This window comes from Lynx rufus, unplaced genomic scaffold (genome assembly GCF_022079265.1).
Source record: "Lynx rufus isolate CCGP_SWC_20201006 ecotype Redwood Valley unplaced genomic scaffold, mLynRuf1.p SCAF_2, whole genome shotgun sequence".
Taxonomy (NCBI): Eukaryota; Metazoa; Chordata; class Mammalia; order Carnivora; family Felidae; genus Lynx; species Lynx rufus.
Window position 1 is genome coordinate 218,668,439 of NW_025814834.1, and position 26,796 is coordinate 218,695,234.

At 56.7% G+C, this 26,796-nt stretch overlaps 1 protein-coding gene across 2 annotated transcripts in view; it reads left to right on the plus strand.

Moving 5' to 3' along the window:
• The window catches only part of ACOT7 (acyl-CoA thioesterase 7), a 101,069-nt gene that overhangs the window by 21,110 nt on the left and 53,163 nt on the right, over positions 1-26,796 (plus strand). For both annotated transcript variants that reach the window (XM_047085701.1, XM_047085700.1), the window contains exons 2-4: positions 12,099-12,216; positions 17,330-17,486; positions 22,207-22,298. In XM_047085701.1, coding sequence (XP_046941657.1) covers positions 12,099-12,216; positions 17,330-17,486; positions 22,207-22,298 — 367 coding nt within the window. The remainder of the gene's footprint in view (positions 1-12,098; positions 12,217-17,329; positions 17,487-22,206; positions 22,299-26,796) is intronic.

Sequence of the window (26,796 nt, forward strand, 5' to 3'; positions counted from 1 at the left end):
GAAACCCAGGTCTCGACACCGAGTTTTCTGTACCTCATCGCCTGCCCTGACCAGGGGCAAATGCTGCTGTAAAGGGAGGGGGCAGGTGGTGGAGACAGCTCCAGACCGCCCGCTGCCCCAGAAATGGCCTGTTGTTTACTTTGGCTTATGAATGGGTAGGATTAAAAGTCTAAGGTGTGATGTGTCTCCCAAACTCAGCACAATGCTGAGGGCGTCTCTGAGCCTTAGGGAACATGAGTGTCCTGATGTCGTGAGGTCAGGGCGTTGCTCCCTGGGTCTGGGAGAAGACCCTGAAGTCCTCACCCCCGTAAGATTTGTCTGATGGGTCTTAGAAGGGCACCTGGTGTGAGTGCTTTGCTGTCATTCAGGGCACGGGACTGGAAAATGCTTGGGGTTCGTTTCTGATCCCTCGACCCCTGTCCTGGCCTGCCTTGGCACACCCCAGCTGGGGTCTGTAGGGGGCGTGCTGGAGACAGACCCTGCCCCTCTCTCCACCTATTGAAAGTCCCCAGGCTTCCAATTCAGTCTCTCTTCGAGCCAGCTAAATATTTCATTACCTTGTGGGCACTTAGCAGATGGAAATTGTAGCCTTGTAACTGATCAGGGTGAGCGAGCGTGGGTGGCCATCATTCTCAGTAAATGCCACACTTTTTGTGTGTGTTTTTGGCTGTGCTGGTGCTGTGTTCCCTCAGATGTGGCTTGTGTTTGGAATCCAGAGCTTTAACGGCGACACTGCTTTCCGGTGTCCTCCCGTGTCCTGGTGTCTCAGGAAACTAAGTCCTGTTTGATTGGTGCTCTGCCTCCGTTGATGACAGGCTGAGCCCACTATGTCGTGTGCCTTATGAAAGCTGAGGTGGTAACACTCACAAGCCAGCCTGAAGCTGCCTAATTGATCCCGTGGTATCTGAAACATGTTGCCAATATTCTTTTTTTTAATTGAGCGTAGTTGTCACACTATTGTATTAGTTTCAGGTGTACAACATAGTGGATGGACATTTACATACGTGACGAAATGTTCACCCTAAGTGCCGTGACTGTCTGTTACCATACGGAGTTATTACACTATTCTTGATGATATTTGTCTCTATTTATGAGTCTGTTATCTTGTTGGTTTTTTGTTTTATTTTTTTAGATTCTACGCATAAGGAAAAGCATACAGTATTTGTATGATTTGTTTTGGTCGATTTCACTTCTTCCTTCATTTTTTTGTTCTTGTGGTATGTCACGTTGATCGATTTGTAGGATATTGAATCATCCTTGAGTCTCTGGATCAAATCCCGCTCGATCGTGGTTATTGATCCCTTTTTTAAATTTTTATTCTTTTTTTTTAAAGTTTGTTTTGAGAGAGAGAGAGTGCATGCGAGTGGGGGAGGGGAGAGAGAAGGAGAGAGAAAGAATCCCAAGCAGGCTGTGTGTTGTCAGTCTGGAGCCCGATGTGGGGCTCGAACTCACAAACCGTGAGATCTGACCTGAGCTGCGATCAAGAGTGGGACGCTCAACTGAGCCACCCAGGCGCCCCACTAAGATTCTTAATTCAATAACCAACAATTCAAACCAACAATAGTTTTTTTTACTTGATTTTTCTTTAATTGCTTCCATGTACCTACTAAATTTTACATCATTAATGCAGTAGAGAGTAGAATATAGTTAGTTAAAATTAAAGGGTACAGTTCGGTTAAAAAAAATTTTTTTTAACATTTATTTGTTTTTGAAAGACAGAGAGACAGAGCATGAGCAAGGGAGGGGCAGAGAGAGAGGGAGACACAGAATCGGAAGCAGGCTCCGGGCTCCGAGCTGTCAGCACAGGGCCCGATGCGGGGCTCGAACTCACAGACTGAGAGATCATGACCTGAGCTGAAGTTGGACGCCTAACTGACTGAGCCCCCCCAGGCACCCCGGGTAGTTAGTTTTGTAGGAAATTGCCAAACCATCTTCCAAAGCGGCCACACTGTGTTGCGTCCCCACCAGCAGTGAGAGAGGTCCTGCTGTTCCACTCCTGACAGTGGTGTCACTGCCGTGGTTCTAATTTGCAGTCCCCTGGTGGCCTGTGATGGTGCACATCTTCCCATATACTTATTTACCGTCTGTGTGTCTTGTTTCATGAGGTGTCCATACCTTTTGCCCGTTTTCATATTGGTTGTTATCATAGAATTTTAAGAGCTCTTCATTTATTTTGGGTACGAGTCCTTCATCAGATACGTGTTTTGTAAACGTTTCCTCCCAGTCTGTGGCTTGCCTCTTACTCTTTTTTTTTTTTAAGTTTTTAAAAATTATTATTATTATGTTTTTATTTTTGAGAGAGAGAGACAGGGCGAGCAGGTGAGGGGCAGAGAGAGAGGGAGACCGAGGATCAGAAGCAGGCTTCAAGCTGACAGCAGAGAGCCTGATGCGTCGCTCGACCTTTGTCAGCTTCCAGATGCCTTTGAAAGCTGAACAGAAGGGTTGCCACTTAATTCCAGAGAAATGCACACCAGATGCAACCTCGCCCATGCCCAGGGCCCCCTGAGCTAGCTGGACTTTGTTTAGTATCAGAAACACTGTGGCTGCAGCCTGCCATGTCCAGCTGTGTGTGGTTTTCTTTGGGCTACATTCCCAGAGCACTCTTCCTCGGCCAAGTGAGTCTTTGGAGGTCTGGCCAATGCAGAAAGTTCTGGAAGTGGAGGGATGGGCCTGTTTCTCCACAGCTGTCTGCAAACAGGTGTAACAGCTTTATCGTGATACAACTCATGTCCTGTAAGTTCATTTACTCTTGAGGACAGTTTAGTGTTTTCTGGTATATTCACCAGGTTGTACAACCATCACAGTTCTTGAATTCCAGAACATTTTATTCACCCCCAAAATAAACGCTGTGCCTGTTAGCTATCACTCCCCATTCACCTCTCCCAGGCCCTGGCAACCACCAGTCTGGATTTGCCTGTTCTGGACGTTTCCTGTGAATAGAATCAGGCCTTTTGTGACTGGCTTCTTGTGCTCAGCAGCACTTGTTCAAGATTCTTCCATGTGGTAGTATACATTCCTACTTGATTCCTTCTTAGAGTCAAATCATATCCCATTGCTTGGAGAGACCACTTCTTATTTATCCGTTCATCTGTGATGGGCATCTGGGTCCTTCCCACCTTTTTTGGCTACGACGAATAAGGTTGCTGTGAACCTTTCCGGATGTCTGGTTGTATCGTTTAAAAGAGTTCTTGGTTGGGGCGCCTGGGTGGCTCAGTCGGTTGAGTGTCCGACTTTGGCTCGGGTCGTGATCTCACAGTTCGTGAGTTCGAGCCCCGCGTCAGGCTCTGTGCTGACAGCTCAGAGCCTGGAGCCCGCTTCGGATTCTGTCTCCTCCTCTCTCTGCCTCTCCCCTGCTCATGCTCTGTCTCTCTCTGTCTGTCAATAATAAATAAACGTTAAAAATTTTTTTTAAAAATAGTTCTTGGTTAATTTAGGACATGAGGAACCACCTCATGGTTATTTAACTTTGAAATTATTTACTCATAAGGCTGACAACAAACGATTCCTTTCTGTGGAAAGGTCTGTTAATGGCTCGGTCGGCGTGGCCGTGGAGGCCTGCGGAGGTGAGGTATGGTCCTTGCTGATTTGACTGAGCCATGGTGGACTTTTAGATATTTCACTTGGTTGTGTCATTTAAAAAAAATTTTTTTTATGTTTATTTTTAAGAGAGAGAGAGACAGAGAGTGAGACAGCATGAGCAGGGGAGGGACAGAGAGAGAGGGAGACACAGAACCCGAAGCAGGCTCCAGGCCCCAGGCGGTCAGCACAGAGCCCAACGCGGGGCTCAAAGTCACAGAGTAAGAGATTCTGACCTGAGCCGAAGTTGGACGCCCAACCGACTGAGCCACCCAGGTGCCCCTGGTTGTGTCACTTCCTGCAGATTTCCCTCATTCCCTTTCTGTGTTTTTTTGTTTTTTGTTTTTTGGGTTTTTTTTTGTTTGTTTTTAAAATCTTGTTCTTCTGGTTTAGGTTGTATCCCTGTATCCAGATGTTAAGTAATTGATCGTGCCTGTCATTAGTGGGTCATTCCGAGTCTGAAAACTGTCTTCCCTCTAATGGTGACAATAGGGTCTTAACTCAGCGGCTTGTTTCAAAGCGTTTCCCGGTCGTGGATTTGGGTGCCTCTTCCTGCATGACCAGCCCCGCGTCACAGCATCGTGTGCTCCGTCAGCCCAGCCCAGCCCAGCGCGGGCTGACTTCTCGATCCCAGATCCCTCGTTCAGGTGCCCGCTGGTTGCAGGACCCCCCGTGTGCTCCCGTGAGGACTGTTTCTCTTGTGTATCTTCACGATCTTTCCATAACTGAGAACGAACCTGGTGGGGCAAGTCGTGCCCGGTTCTCATCTGCATGTGCGTCGTCAACTGCGTCACCTGGGTGGTGTTTCGATGGTAGGTCCGCAGCATGCAGGAGGGTGCGCCTCCCTTGGCCCCGGGCCCGGCCCCCTCCCAGGACGCCATCGTGAAGGTGCCGAGCGCCCAGTCCCCCAGGTCTACCTGATGTGGGCCTGGGCAAGCCTCCGGCCTTCTGTGTGCCTGATTTCCTCACAGGTAAAAGTTGGGGCCTGAAGTGGGTAGTTTCCAGCGACTCTTTCGACTCAATTTCCCGTGATTGTAAGGGATTTGAAAAGGTCATGGGAGTGATGGGGTGGCCACCCGTCGCCTGGCGTGGGCAGTGTGCCCAGCACACCCAGGGTTGGGACCAAGGGGGAGAGAAGCCAGCGTTGCTTAGGGAGGCTGCGATGCCTGCATTGAGGAATGGGGCCAAGTCCAAAGGGCGTAGCGTCCGGGCCGAGGCCCCCCTCTGGTCCCATCTGGCCACAGCTCCAGAAGGGGCTAACAGAGACCATGCTTCTGCTTCGGCGAGGTGTGTCCCTAAAAGCGTTCAGGAAAGGAGCTGACGAGGCCTGTCTTAGGGAGAAAGCCAAGCTGTGAGAACCTGTGGGATGGCTGGGGGTGGTGCTACTGGGGGGGGGGGTCCCTGGTTGTGGTTGTGGAGTGGGAAGGGCTGTGGTGCCTGGACACATGGCTGTGGGATGCCCCGTGGCCAGAGTGGGCACCTGTGGCCTTGGGGCCTTTTCTCTGACCTGAAGGTGATGGATGGGTTTGACCAGGCCCAGCACACGGCTCTCTTAGGGGGCACCCAGAACCCACTACGGGAGCCTGCGTCCTTAGTGGCCTTGGGGAGCAACGCTTTTGACCTCTTGGTCCAGGCGAGGCGTGGGGCAGGCTGCTGGCCGGGTGCACGCAGGGCCTAAGCACCCAGCTGACCGGAGGGGAATAGGGCGGATGGAGTGGGGGCCTCTGTCCATTCTGTGTCTCCCAGGCACTGGCTCACTCCCTGATTTGACACCTATTCATGGCACTTTGCTGTGTGCCCGGCCCGGAGCCAGCTGCTGGGGACACAGCAGTGAGCAGGATGGCCCCAGGCCATGTCCTACAGGAATAGTCCTCGGACCTCCCTGCAAATGGGGTCATTTCTACTCAGGATCAAGCACCGTCAGGGACAGCCAAGAGGCCGAAGGAGGTCTGCTGTCCCGCCAGGGCCCCCGTCAGGCGGTGTGGGCGGGGAAGGCTTTTGGGGAAGGTTTTCCGCCCAGATTCTGCCCTGACTCCCCCCTCCAGGTAGGCATTTTGGGTGTGGTCGGCAGGTCCCCTTATCCCTTCAGGGGCCCTCTTGCCCGAGGACAGCCTTGCCGTTTCCTGCCCCGGCCGGCCGGCCTCCCTCCCTGTGGAACCAGGCTCTGTGCTGTTGGTCAGTCTGGAGTTTTCCTTCTCTCTCTCTTCGCACACACGTGGGAAGACTGGGGACAATGGTGCCTGGACCTTTAGGCGTAATTTGCACTTCAGGGAGGCCGCTGGGAGCCGGGAGCGTGCCGGGCCTCTGGTGAGGGCTGTGTGTGAGTGAGCAGCGGGCCCAGCTTGCTCTGTCCTCGCTTCACCCCTCGAGCACAAAACCTGCCAGAGTCGCCCTGCAGGTGAGGTGGACCGGTGCCCAGGAGCCAAGCCGGGATGACAGTTTTCAGGAAGGACTCTCTCAGGTGGCTTGCGGGCAGATTCATTCGTTGGTGGTGGCCATCAGCCTGCCCGATGGATGGAGGCTGTGCTCTGCCCAGTGTCCTGGCTGCGGGATTCCGGGGAAAGTGGCCTTGTGTGAAGGTGCCCTGGGACGCGGGGGTAATAATTACGCATCCGGCCTCCTCTCCCAGGACTGCCGCTGTCACGCGTGCTCCTCGGCCACTCTTACCTGGCACCCAGCGGGAGGGGAGACGGAAGGTGTGTCCCTGGCAGCCTGGCACCGGAGAGGGGAGGAGGCAGGTCTGTGTGGGGGTGGGGGTGCCAGCCAGGGGAGTGCCGGGGCTGGCAGAGCCAGTGGGTCACCGGGACCCTCGACCTCCAGGAGGTAGCTTCGGGGACAGGTGTCAGATCCCAGCCCCTCTGAGCAGGATGTGGGGCTCTGCACCAACTGTGACCTCTTGCTGTGAGTCTCCCTCTGGCCCGAGACCCTCCTCCCCTGTCTGTGTCTTGGGAGGCTCAGAAGGCTTGCAGGGGATCCAGACCTGGGGCCCGGCCTCTGCTGAGAAAAGTCTGGGTGGGCGTTTGCCCTCTCCTTGGGCCCCCTAGAGGCTTCTCAGAGAGGCACCTGTGACTTCTTGATCTCAGGGACAGCAGTGGGAGGGCTCGAAGATGTACTTCTCCGCTGTCATTATTTACAAAGCGAGGTTGCTATGACAGCTGGCCTTTGGTAGAGTCTTCGGATCAGATTGGGGAGGCAGCCTCTTCCTGGTTAGATTGGGCAGCCTGGTGTGGCGGGGAGTTGGGATGGTGCTTGTGGTGGGGAAGGGTGGGTGCTCTGGCCGCCGCTAGCCGCCTTGCCTCTCGGGACCCGGGATCTGGGGCGAACCAGCGGGTATGGCTTCCCAGATGAGCAGGTACCTCGAAGTTACGCGCCGCCCCCTTCTCTTAGGGGCATCCATCTGGGGGCCCTTTGAAGGGGTCCGATGTAGAGGGGACACGGCCCCTTCGTGTGGCCAGGGACAACTGTGCCTGGCCTGATTCTTGCTGAGTCCGATGTGAGGTGGTTAACGGAGGCTGGGACGGGAAGTCCAGTCTCTGCGTGACTCTGGGGGCCTGGGGGCCCGGCAGGGTCAGACCCTGGGTTCCCAGAAGAGTGGGGCTGTGGAGCCGTGGGGCTCAGCGGTCTCCCTCCTGGCCGGAGCCCCAGGAATGATGGCAACTGTGTTTCTTTCTCTTGCCAGCCGGTTCCCTGGTTGGGCAGGGCTCTGCTGAGCGTCCTGCCTCCTCAGCCCCTGAAGGTTCTGCGTTCTCAGGATCAGTGGGTGCTGGTCTGCTACCCCCTGGAGCCTTCTCCTGGTTCATTTCCCTGTCCCAGCCAAAGTGTGAGCCTGGGTGTTTGGTGTGATTGGCACCCCCCACCCCATGCCTGCTCTGGGACCTGAAAGAGCCCCAGGGACTTTTTCCTGGCCCAGCCACTTCTCCTCCCTTGCCTCTTGTAGGGGATGGGGGGCTCTGGGGCTGAAGGAACTTTCCTGGAACCTTCCTCGGCAGCAAATTAGAGGGGATAAGCAGTGTCACTTGGGCTTCTGGTTGGCAGAGGCCCTCATAGAAACATGAGGTTTCACATGTGCCATGGGCAAGGCCCGTGCCCACCCCGTGGGCACCAGGAATGGGACTCCCTATTCTTCCTTGTCTCCCTGCCAAGGCGACTGTTCCCTGCGCCGAGCACAAAGGAAGCTTGAAAGCTGCCGCTGTGGGTAAGGTCAGGGCAGAAGCTCCTGGGTGTTGTTCCTGCTCAGGACACCCATCATTGCCTCTCTATTTTGAGCCTCATTTAGAAAGGATGGGCCCGGGGACCTTCTGCACAGTCTGTGAGGTGTCCTTAGCCCTGGCTGCCCCGTGTGCCCCCACCTGAACCCCCCCAGAGGCTCTGCTGGTCTTTGGTGCAGGTGAAAAATCCGGGAGACTTTATCTGTCCCGGAAATCTGGCTGTGCGTGGAGCCGGCCTTCTCCCTCAGAGAGCTATTCTAGCTTCCACCGTGGGAGACGGAAGCAGGCCTCTCCAGCCCAGTAACCATGGACTCCTGCAGCACTGTTACGTTGTAGCGCTGACGTGTTTGGGTGACAATCAGGCTGACCACAGCCCCCTGTGGTGCGGGCACCCCCTGGCCTGGGCTCCCCGCCTGGGGAGGCCGCCCCGCCCGCAGGTCCTGTGGGCTCGCCTGTCACTCCCTGCTGTTTTCTGTGCATGGGGCAAAGCCCCCCTGAGTGTGAATGTGAGTGTCAGTGTCCTGCCAGGACAAATGACCACACATAGGGTGGCTTACAATAGAAATTCATGTTCTCACAGCCCGGAGGCCACAAGCCACAAGCCCCGGATCCCGCTGTCGGCGGGGCCACGCTCCCTCCGAGGGCCCGAGGGGAGGATCCTTCCTTGCCTCTTCCAGCTTCTGGTGGCTCCCGGCGTCCCGCGTTTCTGGGCTTCTGGATGTATCACTCCAGTCTCTGCCTGCTCCCCGGCGTGTGTCCATTTCCCTCTTTTCAAAAGGGTGCCGTGCACACTGGATTAGGGCACACCCTAACGACCTCATCTTAACTTGATGACATTTGCAAAGACCCTGTTCTGTATTAAAAAAAATTTTTTTTAGGGGCGCCTGGGTGGCTCAGTCGGTTAAGCGTCCGACTTCGGCTCAGGTCATGATCTCACAGTCCGTGGGTTCGAGCCCCACATCGGGCTCTGTGCTGACAGCTCGGAGCCTGGAGCCTGCTTCCGATTCTGTGTCTCGCTCTCTCTCTGCTCCTCCCCTGCTCACGCTTTGTCTCTCTCTGTCTCAAAAATAAATTAAGAAACATTAAAAAAAAAAATCTTGGGGCGCCTGGGTGGCTCAGTCGGTTAAGCATCCGACTTCGGCTCAGGTCATGATCTTGCGGTTTGTGAGTTCAAGCCCCGCGTCGGGCTCTGTGCTGACAGCTCAGAGCCTGGAGCCTGCTTCAGATTCTGTGTCTCCCTCTCTCTCTGACCCTCCCCTGTTCATGCTCTGTCTCTCTGTCTCAAAAATAAATAAACATTAAGAAAAAAATTTTTTTAATGTTTATTTATTTTTGAGAGAGAGGGAGAGCGAGCATGAGCAGGGGAGGGGCAGAGGGAGAGGGAGACACAGAATCTGAAGAAGGCCCTAGGCTCCGAGCTGTCGACACAGAACCCTACAAGGGGCTCAAACCCGTGAGCCGTGGGATCATTACCTGAGTCGAAGTCGACGCTTAACCGACTGAGCCACCAGGCACCCCCACTAAGACCCGTATCTAAATACGGCCCCATTCACAGGTTCCAGCGGCTAGAGCTTGAACGTATCTTTCGGGGGACACAGTTCAACCCAGTCTAAAAGCTCTATGTGGGGCTGAGGAACAGGAGGACGGGGCTTGCCTTCAAGGTGTCTGCTGTGAGGCCGGCTACACGGAATGCAATGGGCAACAAACAGGTTTACTCACGTTTGGAAACATCCGTGGGACACACTCCTACAGCTGGAATTGCTGGGTCGGAGCCCGCCTGTGCATCTGGAGTTTGGGAATGCCGGGCTGTCCTCCGTGACGTTGTGTCTACTTATACCCGCCCCCATTCGTGGATGAGTCCCCTTTCCTCCCAGACCATAGGTCGGATGTTGCTGGGACAGGTGGATCCGGGTAGGGTGATAGGAAGGCCCTGGCCGATGCTCTGGTTTGGCCAGGGCGGTGGCTGATGATGACACAGGAGTAGTTCCAGATGCCTGAGGGCTTCAAGTTCCTCACTAGTGAGGTGAGTCTTTATTCTTTAGATGAGAGAGGTGATCGAGGACTAGATTCCTGCTTAAGATGACTCTCCAGGCAGGGGGTGAGTGGCTGGTTAAGTGCAGGAAGAGATGGGCAGGTGCAGAGATGCCTCCCCGACCAGGTGCTGTGGTCAGTGCTGCTTGCCTCACCGGGTTTTCTTTACTTGTTTTTTTAATAGTGAAGAGGAAAGAGAAGCCCTTTTCATACCCATGGCTGCATTAAACCTGGGAAAACAGGGGCTCCTGGGTGGCTCGGTCAGTTATAAGTGTCTGATCTCACGGTTCATGAGTTCAAGCCCTGCGTTGGGCTCTGCACTGATGGTGTGGAGCCTGCTTGGGATTCTGTCTCCCTCCTTCTCTATTCCTCTCCCGCTTGCTCTCTGTCTCTCAAAATAAACAAATTTAATAAACTTAAAAAAAATGGGAAAACAGAAGCTTGAATGAGGGACCACACGTTCTCCTGGCTGCCCTCACTTGTGCCTGGGGAGGACCAGGGCGTGGGCAGGGAGAGCCCTGGGGAAGTGAACTGGGGAGGAAGGCCCTGACAGAGTGAATGGCCTTGAGCAGTGGGGGGGCCATTGGGGACCCAGGGGACGGTGGGGGGGGGTGAGCTGGGCTCAGGGTAACTGCAGAGTGCTGGGTCAGGATCAGGTCCAGTGGAGGGAGGTTTGTGTCTGAGTGGCCAGCTGGCCTGGGGAATTAGGTCGGTGCCTGGTGCAGGACCCAGGGTGACCAGGAAGGGTGGGGGACAGCAAGTGTCCCAGTGAGCTTTCGTGCCTCAAGCGTGTGGTCTGGAGCTGCTGGCATTTACTCCCAGTTGCCCAGGATCCTGGGGCAGCCCGATGTTGATGGTGTGGGGTTTCTGGGGACCCTCAGTCTGCAACTGCAGACACTATCTCCAGCCTCCTATCTCACAGGCTGCTTCCTTATCAGCCCCTGACTCAGTGTCCCGCCGGATGTGAGCACTTCCTCCTCTGCCCTTCTCTCCCAGGTCGCACAGCATTGCTGTGAGTCAACCAACAGTGGCGGGCACAGCTGTGCTTTACAGACAGGCAAAGCGAGGCCCGAGGGGAAAGGCTGGATTCAAGTTTCCCCAGCGCTCTAGAGCCCAGGAGCTCAGCTCTCCCTGGCCAGCCCCTGCCCTACGGCAGCCTCTGTGGTACCTGTGCTCGCAGGAGGACCAGCTTCTCTGTGTGGAAATGACCGTCTGTCCTTCACGAAATTACAAACAATTCCAAAGGAAAGAGGTCGATAACAATAGGGTTTTTTTAAAGTTTTTAAAAACATTTAAATTTTTAATAAACATTTATTAACTTAAATAACATTTCAAGTTTTTAATAAACATTTTTTAAAGTTTATTTTTGAGAGAGAGAGACAGAGCGCGAGTGGGGGAGGGGCAGAGAGAGAGGGAGACACAGAATCCGAAGCGGGCTCCAGGCTCCGAGCCGTCAGCACAGAGCCCGACGCGGGGCCTGAACTCACAGACTGTGAGATCATGACCTGAGCTGAAGTCAGACACTCAACCAGTTGAGCCACCCCGGCGCCCCACGGTGATGGTTTGACGTGTGTACATTTTGCAAAACGATCACTGCCGTGAGTTTAGTTAACACACATCACCTGACAGGTGTTTTTTCCCTGTGGCCAGAGCTTTCACTGCGGCAACTTTCATACAGTGCAGCGCTGTTAATGTGAGTCACCGTGCTGGGCATTATGGCCCCAGGATTTATGGCTCTTACAGTGGAACTTTGTGCCTTTGTACCTAGAGCTGTGGCTTGTTTCCAGTTCTCAGGGCAGCCGGCCCCACTGGGACTCCTGATAGGGGGGGTCCTGTCCTGGGAATTTGTCCGCTGTCCAAGGGGGTCACAGCCTGTGTCCTCATGCTCATTCAGCCCTGCCCTGCTCATTCAACCCCAGGTCTTTGGGGAGCCTGGGAAGCAGGAAGGGCAGGAGTGCTGGGAACTCCCAACAGTCATGCCGCCACCTTGCTGCCTCTGCCAAAGGTCCCCGCTGTCACCCCTTCGCTGCTGGGTGCCTGTAGCTCTCGGGGACAACTTCCTGCCCTCTGCCCTCCTCCGTCCCGTGGAAACAGGACCCGGCGGCCTTTTGCCTGGGGCTGTCGGGTCAGCAGCCCACTGTGACCAAACTCATGGAAAGTTCTTTTTCCTTCTTTGGGAGCCATTGGTCTCTTTGGAGGACCTTCTCCTCACCCTGGGTGGTCACTGTTGATGAGTGACGTCCTTCTCGGGAGCCTCATCCTACTTCTCTCTCCTCTGCCTAGGATCATGAGGCCGGATGATGCCAACGTGGCTGGCAATGTCCACGGTGGAACCATCCTGAAGATGATCGAGGAGGCAGGGGCCATCATCAGCACCCGGCACTGTAACAGCCAGAATGGGGTAAGTGTCTGGGGGCCGTCTTGCCGGCTGCATGGAAGGTTCCAGGGCCCAGGAGGCCTGGCATCCCTCTGTATGCAGCACTGCACCACTCTTGGGTCAGGATAGGAGTTTGCTTGGAGTCTTCCCTTCCTTCATCCCCTGGGCCTTGGGGATTTCCAGAAGCCCTGGGTAGGTTGCTTGGTTTGGGGCCCAGCGAGGGAGGACAGGGGACAGCCAGAGACTGAGCTGAGAGCTGCCTTTAAACTCCTCCTCCTTAAAGTCTTGGTTTCTAAACCCCCACCCCCAGCCCCAGCCTGGCCACACTGGGTCTGACCCCTCCTCTGCCCCATCCACCCCCTGGCAGGGGGGAGCCAGGGCAAGTACCGAGCCAGCAAAGCCCTGACCGCCTGGGTTGAGGGCCGGGCTTTCTGCTTTTGGGACTCCAAGGCAGCTGGGGTCTTTGGGACATCACCTCTCACCGTCCCTCCAGCCCCAAGGGACCTGACCTTTCTTCCAGAGGCCTGCCAGCCACCTTGCTTGGGGAAGGGGTTCTGTCTTGTGCCACGCTGCCACCTGGGGGTCAGCAGAGATGCGGCACCACAGGAAGCCGTGGCCTTTGTGTCCCTGTGTCCTGTGACCTGTGTCCCCATGGGCCTCTGCCAGCCACCTGCTGTGATGATAGGAATGCTGGCGGGGGCGGGGGTGGCTCGAGGAGAATATGACAGCAGCACCTGTGGGTGCGTGTGCGTGTGCGTGTAATAAACCAGGCCGGGGTGAATGTGTTACTTACCGGGTGGACATTGACACCCAGGAGGAGCTGGGTGTGAAGGAGGAGCTCGTCTGCCTGGCTAGGACTCTGGATTTGTTCAGGAGCCCTTGGAGTTCTGGGGCAAACCCAGCAGTGTCCAGAGCACGCCCTCTGCTGGCCGTGGGGAGGGTGGGCCTGAGCCTGTGGGGCCTGGGGGTTGAGAGAGACAGTGAGGGTCCCCCGCAGGCCTGGCGGGAGAGGCTGGACACTGGGAAGGAGAACCTCAGGGTAGGGGAGAGGAGGAAGGGGGGCCTTGGGAGGCCACATGGGTGGTGAGGGCCTGTGTAACTGCTGTCAGTAAGTGCTTAATGTTCTGCAAAGCTGTGAAGTGCTCCCACTCATAATCCTCGCCGCGCCCCATTGTCCCCATTGCACAAGTGAGGACGTAGAGAAGAGGTCGCCTACTTGCCCGAGGCCGCATGGGGGAGTGTGGGGTAGGTCTGGACCACGAATCGGCCTCAAACCTGTGCTTTGAGCCTCTGCTTCTCTTGCGCTCCCTGGAGGGGGCCTGGGCGCAGGAGGGACAGTTGTGACGCGTTGGCTTGGAGATGCCTCTGGACTGGCGGACCCGGGAGAGGGGTGTAGAAGTTCGAGGTTCAGGGGGGCATGTGAGCCCCAGGCAGCTCCAGGTAGATGCTGGCACGGGTGCTGATGCTGATCTCTGAGAGGCTTCTCTGGGGCCCTGAGTCGGGGAGGGCACCCCCACCCCACTCGCCTCGAGACCTCATCCAGTCTGTGCCTTTAGTACCGTCATGTAGGCCCGGGGCTCTGTTTCCAGCCGGGCCTCTTGTGGCTCCACCTGGGTGCTTAACTGGCCCCTTGACCTTCACAAGGCCAAAAAGACACCCTGGGCCTTTCCCCGGGCCGCTCCTCCCATAGCCTCCCTCTCCTCCGTAAATGACCTCGCGGCATTCAGTTACTTACACCCGTTGACTCCCTTCTCACTGGCGGCCGATCCTGTTGGCTCTGCCTGCTGGGTGGTTCCAGATCTGAGCACCGGCCAGTTCCTGGGTCTCCTCTACCGTGCCTTCCTCTCAACACTCGCCGGGGCCACACTGGCCCTCCTGCGGCTGTGTGAACTGGCCAGTGTGTTCTTACCCCTGGGCCTTTGCACTGCCTCTTCCCTCTGCCAGGGCTATTCTTCCTCCAGATATCTGCAGGACTCGCCCCTCCTTCCGGTCTCTGTAAATACGGCCTCCATCCAGGCCTTCCCTGATGACCAGCTCCCTCCTTGCTCCCAGGTATTCCCGGAACACTGTGTTTTGCTCCTGTATCTTTGGTATGCTCGCCCCCTTTTGCACCCCGTTAGAGTGTAAGCCCCGCGAAGGGAGGGACTTTTGTTTGTCGGGTCCCTGCCGGATGCGCAACATCTGGGCGGAGGCCTGGAAAACTGTGGACTCCCGCTGGCCGTCTGCTCATTTCCAGAAGCGTGTGTGGAGCGGTCACCCAATGAGAGCCTTTGGGAGTGTGGCAGAGTGAGGCCGTCTCCACCCCCACCCCATCCCATGCTGCCCTCTTCAGAGCACCTGCCACTGTGAGGCATTGCCCTGTTTGTCATCCGAACCCAGGCCGAGGGCAGGTGCTCTGACTTACTCCCCCGAATGGTGCTCGAGGCGCAGCCTGGCCCCATGCGTCAGAGCCCGCCTGGTCTGCGGTCTCAGTTGCCCTGGTTTACCCGCGGTCTAGAAGCAGATGACCCTTCCTCTGATGCACCGTCAGATATCGGCCTAATGCTGTGTCACCTGCCCACGTCACTCACCTCCTGCAGCTGTCACATAGGCATTTTCTCATCTCACATGGTCCCAGGAAGAAGTACACTAAGAGAGAGAGAGAGAGAGAGACCATGTTCACGTGGCTTCTATTACAGCATGTTGTTACAGTTGGTATTATTAGTTAGTGTGCCTAACTTAGAACTTTGTCGTAGGTGTGTATGTAGGGGAAAAACAGTATCTTTAGGGTTCGGGACTACCCGTGGTGTCAGGCTTCCAGTGAGGGTCTTGGAAGGAATCCCCCGTGGACCGGGGGCGGGGGGGGGGCTGTACTGTGAATGAAGGAATGCTTTTGTGGCCGTGGGAAAGCTCAGGTCCATCTGAGGCTTAGACGTGGACAGATGTGAGAGTAAGCTGCATTTCCATTAGAAATTATTAATACATATGCATGCACATTACCCACGTGTGAGCGTAGCCATGCTAAAGCTCAGCCACTCTCCAGTGAAGATACCTGGGTCTCGCAGACAGTGCTCGGATAACCCCAACAAGCGGCCCAGAGGCAGGGCCTTGGTTTCTGTCCTGCTCCGCTTAGCGCGTGTCTTTCCAGCTTTCTACCAGTGGGTGGTGCTGCAGCCACAGAAGTCTCCTTCCGGGTGTCCGTGCGACTTAGGGGGCGAGGGCAGATCAGAGTAGCCCCAACTTAGCCCCAGGACCTTTCCCATCACCCTGGTCCCCTGTCTTGCTGACACCTGCCTCTGGCACGTTTACAGGAACAGACACTGGAGGAACCCCCGACCCCCGTGTTCCTGAGACTCACCTGGGAGGGGTGAAGGTGGAGGTTCCCTGACCGTCCCTCCAAAAGAGGCAGGTCCTGTGGGTTGAGGTGGGGCAGGGAGTCTGCACGTTTGCGAGGCAGCAGGCGGGTTCTGGCTCGGGCGCCGTGGGTGGTGTTGCCAGGGCTCAAAGTGACCGTTACCTACAAGCGTGGTATGGCCCACCCTGGGACGGGGGGCGCTGTGAGGAGCAACCGGGAAAGCGAGTCCCAGAGCGGGCAGGCCCTGAGGGCCAGGCTGTCAGAGTGAGCCCCATCTCACACTCCCTGCTCCCCGCCCGGCCTGGGGGCAGCCCGACGTGTGCTCAGCGTTCCAGAAGAGATGACTGGTTTCTGGAAGCGGTAGAGGGTGCAGTGAGGGTCTGAAGTCCCACTCTTCAAACACCTGCATCCTTCGTGTCGTTCTGTTAGCACCGACGAGAAGTGAGCAGTCCGTGCGAGCGCCGGGAGGCGCTGAGGCCGCGCGTCACACGCTGCTGTCCTCTTGAGAAGTACTCTGGGAGCAGGCACCAAGGTGTCTGTCCCTTTGGTCTGGGCAACAGTCCCCAGTGCTGAAAATGACCTAAGGGAATCCATCACAGGACTGTTTATAAGAAGAAGTACTTAGTGGGGGGGGGGGGGGGGGAGGGCGGTGCCTGGGTGGCTCCAGTCAGTGAAGCTAAGCGTCTCTTGATTTTGGCTCAGGTCATGATCTCTTGGTTCGTGAGTTTGAGCCCTGCAGAGCCTGTTTGGGGTTCTTTCTCTTTCCCTTTCTTCCTGCCCCTCCCCAACTTGTGTTCTCTCTCTCTCTCTCTCTCTCTCTCAAATAAATAAACTTAAAAAAAAAATAAAAACTTCATTGGAGAAGAGTGAATTTAAACAAACAAACCAACAAACAATTGGTGTTGACCCAAATCTCTAATAACAGAGGAAAGAATATTCCATTCTATCCAGCCATAAACATACTTTTGCAGTGACATGGCGGGAAATATCAATCACGGGCAGTGCTGTGCACACGAATGAGGAAGTCTGTCACGTTTGATAGAGAACGAGCCCCACAGTAGTCTGTCGCGTGCCCTCCGGATGGCGCCCCAGGTGTGGGTGTATTCTGTGGCCGTGATGATCCATTACCCTGGGGTGTCCTGGTGGCTAGGGACAGGTGACCTTAGGCAGCCCTGGTGCCCTGCATACCCTTTTGAATTTTGAGTTCTGCGAAGGGGGCGCCTATCTGAAGGATAAATAAAACTTAAATAAAAGAAGAGTGATTGCAGGGCCCTGGTTGTAACGCAGCCAGGTTCTTTTCCCTTGTGTTGAGTGAAAAAAGGCAGTTTGTGGACACGCATGTTTGTTTTCGCATGACCGTGTAAGACTAACCGCACACGAACCAGTGAGATCCCATTCTTAAGGAGAAGAGCCTGGGAGGGAGGATCTCAAAATAGAAACCTGGCTTCTCTTCGGATGGATGGGAGGAGTGATCTTCCCTCTTCTGTCTACTTCGCTGTATTTCCCAAATGTTCCATAAGGAGTATATCTTTTTTTACCTTTCATTATGCAAGTAATACACGTCTTTTGTAGAAAAATTAGAAAAAAGAAACAAGCCACTCGTAACCGTCACCACTCAGAGAATCCCGTTAGCGATCGCTTTGGAGTGTTTGTTCCCCTCGGGCATTCCCGCGTCCCCTGTGGTTTTGCAGTTCGGAATGTGGCGCTGCTTTCCCAGTGGGGGAAAAAAGGAAGGCCGTTTTCAGGAGCGTCTCCAGGGTGGGGACTTGCCCTGCAGGTAACCTGTCTCTGGTCCCTCTGCAGGAGCGCTGCGTGGCCGCCCTGGCCCGGGTCGAGCGCACCGACTTCCTGTCGCCCATGTGCATCGGGGAGGTGGCGCACGTCAGCGCGGAGATCACCTATACCTCCAAGCACTCCGTGGAAGTCCAGGTCAACGTGATGTCTGAAAACATCCTCACGGGTAACTTCCGCATCGCGTCTCACCAGTGGTGACAGCACGGCGGCGGCCGCAGCTCACATGCATGGAGGGCTGACCCTGCAGCAGGGTCCGGTCCTGACGCTGTCCGTGAATGACCTCCCTTAATTCCCACCCTGCCATCCTCGTTTCGCAGACAGGAAGGGGTTAAGCAGCGAGCCCGGGAGCGCGTGCCTGGACCAGGATTCGAGCTCTGGCTCTGGGGGTGCAGCCACCGCCCATCCTGCCTTCCGGGGGTGGTGGCCTGGTGACTGCTCCTCGGGCGGGGGGGCTGGGAGGGCACAGGCCCTTCCCCCTCCCTTCCTAAGCCTTCCTAAGTGAAGGTGGTGCCCTGCGCCCGCCCCCGGCCCTGCATACCAGGCTTAGGCTGAAAGCTCACTGGGCCAACCTTTGACTCTGGTTTGATCTGAATATTCTCTTTCTCAGGGTGGTAACCATGGAAACCCCTTTTCATCCTCCCACTGGGCTCTGCAGGGGAGCGTGGCTCTGGTTTGCACCCGCTGCTGCTTTTTATAACCAGGCTGCTGACGACGAAGGCAGGGCCTTTTGTCCCCTTGCTGCCCCTTCCCTGTCCCAGACCACCCTGTCCTCCCGCTCAGAGGACAGTCCACGCTGGTTCTGAAGGCAGGAGCTGCCTGGGTCCTGATGCCCCCTTGCCCCTTCCTCGGCCATCCCTGCAGGGTGCTGTGCTCAGAGAGCTTTAAGGGGCTCAGGCTTCTCCCTTCCCTGGGCCCAGAGCACAGTTGTCCATCTGGAACATCCCGGTGACCCCGGCAGGCCCAGCCACGGCCCAGTGAAGGGTGCAGCGCGAGGCCTGGGATCAGGGAGTGGTCAGCACCCCTGTGCCCCATGTTTGTGGCCTAAGGCCTGTTGCAACTCTGGCATTAGAGGGACCTTGGATGCCTCAGGTGATGGCACAGAAAGGGGTACCTAGGTACTGTCTTCTCACAGTAGGGCCTTGGGGTGTCTGTCATCACTCCCCGTGGCCTGTCCCTCTGTGGCCCAGGCCGTCTCTCCTGGGCAGTCCTGGGCATTGTCGGGGGACGTCACTGCCTCAGCTGCTCTCTGTCCTCATGCTTCCTTGTCGATGGCAGTGCCAGCAGTGCTGCTGTTCATCGTGATGGTCAGTGTCACCGAGCCAGGGACCAAAAGTGGGGGAGGGGCATGCCTTCCGGATTTCTGTCATCGAAGCCCCCTTTCTGGCACGTCCCAAGCTGTGGCCCAGGAGGAAGCCCTGGGGAACAGAATCGCTGTTGGCGAATGGGGAAGAGGCCGGGGGACAGAGGCGCTCTTGACTTTGAAAGTGGAGCTCACCTCCCTGGCATCGGACCCCCGGCATGGTGCCTCTCAAGGGGACATCGTTGGTTGTCACAATTGGAGCAAAGCTACTGGCATCCAGTGTGGGGAGGCCAGGGGTACGCGGGATGGTCTCCCCCACGAAGGGTGATGCAGTGTCCTTGCGCCGAGGCAGAGAAACCCAGCCCTGGATCGAGAACTTCTGAGGGAAACGGCCGTGTCTTCCTCTCCCGGGCACTTTCCTTGTCTCCAAGCAAATGTGGAGCTGACAACCAGGAGGCAGAGAACAAGGGAGCGAACGAACCACCAAACCCGCAGAGGCTGCCGGGGAGATTTGTGTCTGTGCAGAGATGGGAAGCTGACGGAGGGTTTTGTCTAGAGCGACACGCTCTGCCTGACTTCCGCGGGGTCCCTCCCACGGCGGGGGCTGGAGGCTCTCGCCTGGGGCCGCGTTGGCGGGATAGCAGCCTCCCCCCCACCAGTGAGGATGCACCTCCCCGGGACCCTGGGCCCCCGTGGCCTCGTCTCTGCTCCTTCCCTGCAGGGTGGGCACTTGGGGCCTCATCTGCCCTGTGCAGGAGGGCACTGGCGGTGAGGAGAGGGCTGCAGGTGTCCAGCTTGCAGGACGGAGGGGCAGGCTTGGTGATCCCACTGTGTTCTGAGAAGACACAGGCTCGGGAGAAGCAAGGGACGGGCCCCTGGCCCAGGTGTCCCCACTCCTGACCTCAGGCCTCCCCTGTAACACGGGAAGGGGTCAGTCACGCCTGGAGCCCCGAGGCCACGGTTTCTCCACACGGCTTGGTCACCTTGCCCCAGAACGTCCTGCTGCCTCCTTTCTTGTTCCGTGACTTCTGGTCTCTCTCTCATTTCTTTTCTTTCTTGCTTTCTTTTTTTTTTGGAATGTTTATTTTGAGAGAGAGAGCACACACGAGCGGGGGAGGGGCAGAGAGCGAGGGAGACACCGAATCCGAAGCAGGCTGCGTGCTCTGAGCCGTCAGCACGGAGCTGAATGTGGGGCTCGAGCCCATGAACCGTGAGATCATGACCTGAGCCGAAGTCAGATGCTCAACGACGTAGCTACCCAGCCGCCCCTCTCTCTCATTTCTGGCTCTCTTTCTCCAATTGCCACGTCTGCGCATCCCTCTCTCTGTCTTTCCGTGTTTGGATCCCTGTGTCCCCCGAGGCCTCCCGCTCTGTCTTGACGTGTGTCTGTCTGTCCACATGGCTAGGAGGGGAGGGCAGGGCTCGGCCGCCTTGTCCGTGCACTTGTGGCACCCCCCTACAGCAGTGTGTGGCCCAGGAGACCCAGGGGGATTCTGACGGCGGAGGGAACTGAGACCCCAGCAGGCAGAGGTCCCCTGTCTTGTGGGTCCCCCTCCTTCGGGGGCTGTGCAGCCTGTCAGGAGGCAGCCGAGCGAGCACTGACCGAGGCAAACAACCAGCAAACCTTTGCCTTCGAGAAGGCTCATTCGTCTCCGGCAACTGTCAAAATATTAAGCTAACTGGGGCGTGATTGTTGCAAACGCTCCAGAAAATAGCTGGGAGCCCTTAAGATTTTCAAATAGGTGTTTTTAATCCTGCAACTGTCTTTTGATGGTTTTATTAAGTGATGGAGAAAGTGCAATTAGCATGTTTTGCCTCATTTGCCCTGCAGTGTTCATTTAGGTCCAGAGGCGGGCCACTGCGGGTTTCCATGGAAACCAGTTTGTCAGGCCGGCTCCAACAGAGTCAGACAGGAAATCTTTATTCCCCAAAGCAGGTTGTCAGATTTACTCTCAGTCAAAGCGCAGTGAAAATAGTTTCCATGTGATTTGCCTGTGGTTCCCGTGCCGTGCTGATGGTACCGTCGTGTCGGGGCCGGGCGTCGGGACCAGGCCCGGGCACCTCGGGCTCACCCTCCTCCCACATGACTGCGGGGCTCGGCTTGGTCCTGAGGGCTGTGTGTAGAGGAGGAGACCAGAGCCCCCGGCCCCCTTTGGGAAGGCAGGTCAGAAAGAACTGAGGCGAAGGGAGCTCCAAGAGGGGCTTCAGAGAGCAGGCCTCACTGCCCCCGGTCTGCTACGCTTGCTTCCTGCAGGTGTACTGGTCTCCACGTTGGGGATCTTCCGTGTTGAGAAGCTACTCTTTGAAGGCATCCTTGCCAATAGTTCCCTGAAATTACTGGGATCCCGGAGGCCTGCCTGGGTCTGAGTGGCACCGAGTTGCTGTGTGACCCTCGGTAAATCCCTTGGCCCCTCTGGGCTCCGGGGTCCTCCAGTACAGGTGAGGGGGAGTGGACTAAGTGACTCTCGACTTTTCTGGTCCAGGGTTCTCAGCCCAGACAGGCCTCTGTGGTAGCCCCATCGAGGGTTCTGTTCCCTGTCGTTCCGCCCAGAGTGGGGTCAGCGGCCCACTGACTGTCTCTCAGCACTCCACTCTGAAGTTTCTGGAGGGGAGCTCTGAGTCAGCAGTGAATCCAAGCGTCCAGTGTGAAGGACCGGCCTCACCCGGCTGGCCGTGCACCTGTGCCGGGGTCTGTGGCCTGGCCAGCACCCCCCACCCCCTGGCCGCCCACGTGAGCCCTGGCTCGGTGACTCCCCGAGCCTCCCGCCCACGTGCCGCTGTCCTTCTGGCCCCTGTGTGGCGGGAGCTCTTCTCAGTGGTGTTGAGGCAGGTGGATGTCCCCTTGCTGAGCGCTGTGGCGTGAAGCTTCTCAGCAGAGCGTGCTTGACCAGAAGTTCAGGGTCTGCCGGACCTGTTTGCGGGAACCCGAGCTCGGCCTGGGCTGAGTCCCCTGGCTTTGTCCCCTCTTCTCCGGGAGGTGCTGAGTGAGGGCCCCACCTGAGGCTGCTTAGGCTTCTGGGCGTGTTGGGGACCAAACTTCCCTTCCATCAAATACCCGCAAGGAGGCAGTGCCTGCAGGTGGCGCCCTCTGTGTCAGCAAATGCTGGAAAGCCGGGACCCCCAGGCTCAAGGTGTGTGAACTGAAGCCTCTCCAGCACCCTCCAGAGGGCAGCATTGTGGTGGGGATGGTGCTGGCTTCCGGTGCTCCGCCCCCCCCCCCCCCCCACCTTGTGGCTAAAAAAGGCTTTGGGTGGGCGCCTGGGTGGCTCGGTCAGTTGAGCATCAAACTTGGGCTCAGGTCATGATCTCACGGTTCGTGGGTTCGAGGCCCACATCGGGCCCTGTGCTGACAGCTCAGAGCCTGGAACCTGCTTCGGATTCTGTGTCTCCCTCTCTTTCAGCCCCTCCCCTGCTCACACTCTGTCTCTCTCTCAAAAATAAATACAAACGTTAAAATTTTTTTCAAAAAGGCCTTGGGGATTAGGGGCCCGAGAGAGGTGTGTTTCAGCCCCGCCTGCCCTGTGCCCTGAACTTCCTGTGGTCTCCCTGTGTCACCACTCACGTGTTGTTTTTTTTTTCTCTGAAGGAACTAAAAAGCTGACCAACAAGGCCACCCTGTGGTACGTGCCCCTGTCACTGAAGAACGTGGACAAGGTCCTGGAGGTGCCTCCAGTCGTGGTAAGGAGACCCCCTTCCACTTCTCTCTGGGGACAGATGGCAGGGGCCTGGTCATCGGCCACACGGACGTCCCTGGAGAGCCGCAGGGGCTGGGCGCCGGCCCGCCAACAAGAAATGCCAGTGGAGGGGGTGTCCCTGCCTGGGATCTTCCCTGATGGGAACGTGAGTGAAGGCTGGCCCCGTGCAGCCAGATGCCCTTCCTGGAGGACCCTTCCTCGTGCCCCCGACCGGAGGAGAGGTGGGGGCCGGGACGGTGTCGGGTGACGGGTCCTTCTGCCGAGAGCCAGGACCTCCAGGCTGCCTGGCCCAGGCCAGCTGCTCCCCTTCGCGGTCCCTGAGGGAACAGACGCTAAGACGTCTCTGTCTCAGCCTCTTCTCCCTCCACTTGCCCCTGCTGGTGCCTGCCACCACCCTGGCTTCTGTCCTTGTGGCATCTTTGCATGGAGGGAGCCCATCGTGTTCTGGTTGTTGCTGGGCCCGCTGTGGGCGCGCTGGGGTGGCAGGCTTTGGAGGGTGAACGTGGTGCCAGTGAAGGACGTCGTTCCTTCCCTGAGGTTGCCCCTCGCCTCCTCCCGTGACCCCAGTCCCACGCATGACAGCTCCTCCGTGGACACCCGCAGCTCTCGGTTCCCACACCTAAGCTCTTCTCAGAGGGAAAGGTCCTGTGGCTGCAGTTAGCATTGCCCTGCCGTCACGACATACAGAGAACGACATTTTTTTAAGTTTATTTATTTTGAAAGAGAGAGAGAGAGAGAGAGAAGGCGTGCGCACACAAGCAGGGAAGGGGCGCAGAGAGAGGGGGAGAGAGAGAATCCCACGCGGGCTCTGCACTGGTAGTGTGGAGCTGAGTCTCACAACTCGTCGCTCTATCTCACGAACCGTGAGATCGTGACCTGAGCTGAAATCAAGTCTGATGCTTAGCCACCTGAGCTCCCTGGTGCCCAGAGAACAACATTTTTTCAAGTAATGGAACCGAGAACCAGATAGGTGGGGACCGGTGTCTGCTCATATAGCTCACAGAGAAGCCGGGCCATCCTGGCTGGTTCCAGCTGCCCCTGCCCTGCTCCTGGGGACCCCCTGGCACAGGCCCTTCCCGCTTAGGGGAGGCCCACTCTGTCTCCCCTACAGGCTTTCTCACTCCCCCGCGCCCCTGCAGGGTAAGACTGGCCTCCCACCCTCTGCCCGCCAGCTCAGTGTCTAACCATACACCCTGTCTGGGCCCCCGGGGACAGTCCAGGCCCAGGTGGCACATTTGCCCGGGTGGGGATGGCCGGCCGCGGGGCTCCGGCTGCCGTGTAGTCTAGATTTTTACAAAGACACCTTGGGGCAGGGGAGCCCTCTCCGCATTGAACAGGAAGGGTGCTTAGACCTTGGCCTGGGTCAGGTTGGTGGCCAGTCCTTTGGAACTGTGAGAGAAGGGAGGCAGTGCTCCCCCCACCCCCGACAGCACTGGTGTCACCCACCCCTGCACAAGCGAGGAGAGTGTGTGGATGCTCAGGGCCGGGGCGTGGGGCCCAACAGCTCCTGCTGGTCATGTCTGTGTGAGTGTCCTTGGGCTGCTGGATGGAGGCCCCAGGGAGGACCCTTCCTGCCTCTTCCAGCTTCTGGCGGCTGCGGGCACTCCTTGGCTGGTGGGAGCACCCCTCCGACCTCTGCCTCAGACTTCCCGTTCGGGTGTCTGTGTGTGCCCTGCCTAGCTGAGCCCCAGCCGGTGGCACCGGGGTCCACATGCAGTATGTCCTCATCCCCGCTGATTACACCCGCGCAGACTCCGATGCTGGGAGAGGCCACTTGTACCGGTCCCGGGGGAGGCAGGAGCTCTGACAGGACCCTGTTCAAGCCAGAACACCGCCCTTCAGTCCAGCCCCACCCCGCCGCCTCTCTCCCTTCTCCGTCTCTCCCGTCCCTGCACCACTGACTGGGGGGCTTTAAGACCCAAGTCTGAGGCACAGCGACTTTTTCTCTCTAGAAATTAACAGACGTACCTGCCTCTGCCTTCACCTTTCCCACTAAGCACTTGGTGTTAAATTAGCCATATCCGCATGTAAGTACAACATAATTACTAAACTGATTTAGTTTTCAGATGCCACAGAATTTAGAAGTCTCTGGCAGACCTTTTCTGTGGCTTCAGCACCATCTGATATGTGTTACGGGGTCGATACCGAGGGAAGATTCTGGGGCTGAGCACGTAAGCGTTTGCTTCCTCTGGCTCCTCAGGGCCCCGGGGGCTGAGAGCTTTGGGTCTTCAGCCAGCAGGACGGGGTGGGTGGCGTGCCGGTTCCTGTCCCCCCAGAGGGCCAGGGCAGCTCCTCCCCAGGGAGCACTCACCCCCACATCCCGGAGGGGCCCAGAGCTTTCCAAACCCCTTTGTTCAGCCGGCTTTGATAAGACATAAATACCAACTTTGCCCTTGTAGAGGCGGAAGCGGCGGGTTCTCCAGATGGGAGAAACCACCCAGCTCCCAGCTGCAGCCGCTGCTAATATTTATGGGAGCTTTTCTTCCCCCACGTGTGAGGCCCACATATAAGCCTTCAGTTGCTTTGAAATATAGGTCTGCTGTTTTCATTGTCCTGATTGATCCTGGAAAGCTCTGTGTCTCTCTGGCGTTTATGCTTATCTGCTGGTAGCTTAGCCACAAGGCTTCCTAATACCCCCCCTGAATCTTCCTGTCAACCTTTGACAGCTGTCATTTATCCGAGAACACACATCTCTGTCTTGGTGCGTGTGTATTACATGTCTCTTTCGCGTGTATATACGTATTACCTACGTGTATGTCACACATATCTCACAGATACACATGTAGATGTCACAGGCACACACGTACCTTAGAACACACACGCTCACGTGCTCATGGATTTACTGCATGTGCACATTTCCCTGGAAGAAGCCCAGCCGTCAACCGCGTGCAGTGTTCAATAACTCCACCTTCTTCTCCAGGAAACAGGGACCCCAGTATTCCTGTGACAGGAGAAAGATTCCTGCGGTGGCCGGGGGGGCAGCACGGCCCGGGAGAGACCTGGCGGGTGGTGGAGAGTGGACGCTTGGGGCTTTTTCCAGTGTCCGAATGTGCGCTTAAGAGTCTTGCACAGACAGTTGGGACATTGGGGCTGAGCTGGCTTCTGCTTCATTCACATCAGCTGGGCTTGACGAGCCCTTGGGGATGGGAGTGGGGTACCAGCCTGTCACTGGGATGCTCTAGTGATTTTGTCCCCAGATTTAAAGCCAGCAGGGCAACGGTTGTGAGGAGGCTGCGTTTCCTCTGCCTTCGTGGCTCAAGTCTGGATGGGGCCCCGCCAGGCCCCATGTGGCTGCACACAGCCAGGATTTATTAGGCTCCGGGCGGGGGCGGGGCGGGGGTTGGCTCTTTCTTAGAATCTCTTTAGGGGCGCCTGGGTGGCTCTGTCGGTTGAGCGTCCGACTTCGGCTCAGGTCACGATCTCGCGGTCTGTGGGTTTGAGCCGCGCGTCGGGCTCTGTGCTGACAGCTCGGAGCCTGGAGCCCCTCCGGATTCTGTGTCTCCCTCTCTCTCTCTGACCCTCCCCTGTTCATGCTCTGTCTCTCTCTGTCTTAAAAATAAATAAACATTAAACAAAATTTTGTTTTTTAAATCTCTTTAAAAGGCATTTCTTGAGGACAGTTGAGTTCAACCATGGATTTTTCCAGATAGGCACAGCACAGACTCTGCTCTTAGGGCCTTTACTCTGGACAGTGGGACGGGAAGCAACAATTTACTTATGGAGGAAAAGGGTAAATTACCCACTGCGACTTAAACACTCATGGTCTGTTTCTTTTGAACAAACCACTCAGCTCCTTTCTCAGCCTCCTTTGGAGACAGGCTCTCTGAGCCTCAGATAATGGTAATTAAGCCGCAGAGTGGTGTTCAGACCCTGTGTGATTTGGGGCAGAGCCACGAGCAGGAAGATCAAGAAGTTTAAAAGTAGCTTTTGAAAGAAGCTCTAAAATTGCCACCTGAAATGAATTTGCCTAAGTCAGAGAGCCTTCATGGGGGGACGGAGAAGGGAACAAGGGGCCCTGAGCTTAGTAGCCACTCCGTGGGCTCAGCCAGGAATGCTGGCTGAGGGAATGAAGGGGCAGATGTTGGAACCAACCGAAGGAGGATGGCTGGGCCACAATCAGCACAGGGGGCCTGGGCCGTGGCGGCGGGAAGGGAGAGGGCCGGGCCCCTGGGGGAAGCAGCTGTCAGAGGGCCATGGACCTGGTCTGGTCTTCTCATGTCCCACAGGAAGGGCGTGTGTACCCTACAGTGGGCCGGAGGACGGGGCCCTTGCTGTCACGTCAGGGAAACCCAGCATCTCTCTCTGTGCCCAAGGAACCCCAGTTTTTGTATATTCATGTTTATTTCTTAACTTCCTGGGTCCAAACCCCTGTGATCCATTAAGAAAGCTCCAGTGGGGCTGTCTCTGCTCTGGGGAGCATTCCTTGCAAACCTGCAGCCTCTTGGACAGGCTGGGGGTCAGCAGAGTGAGGATGTCGAGGG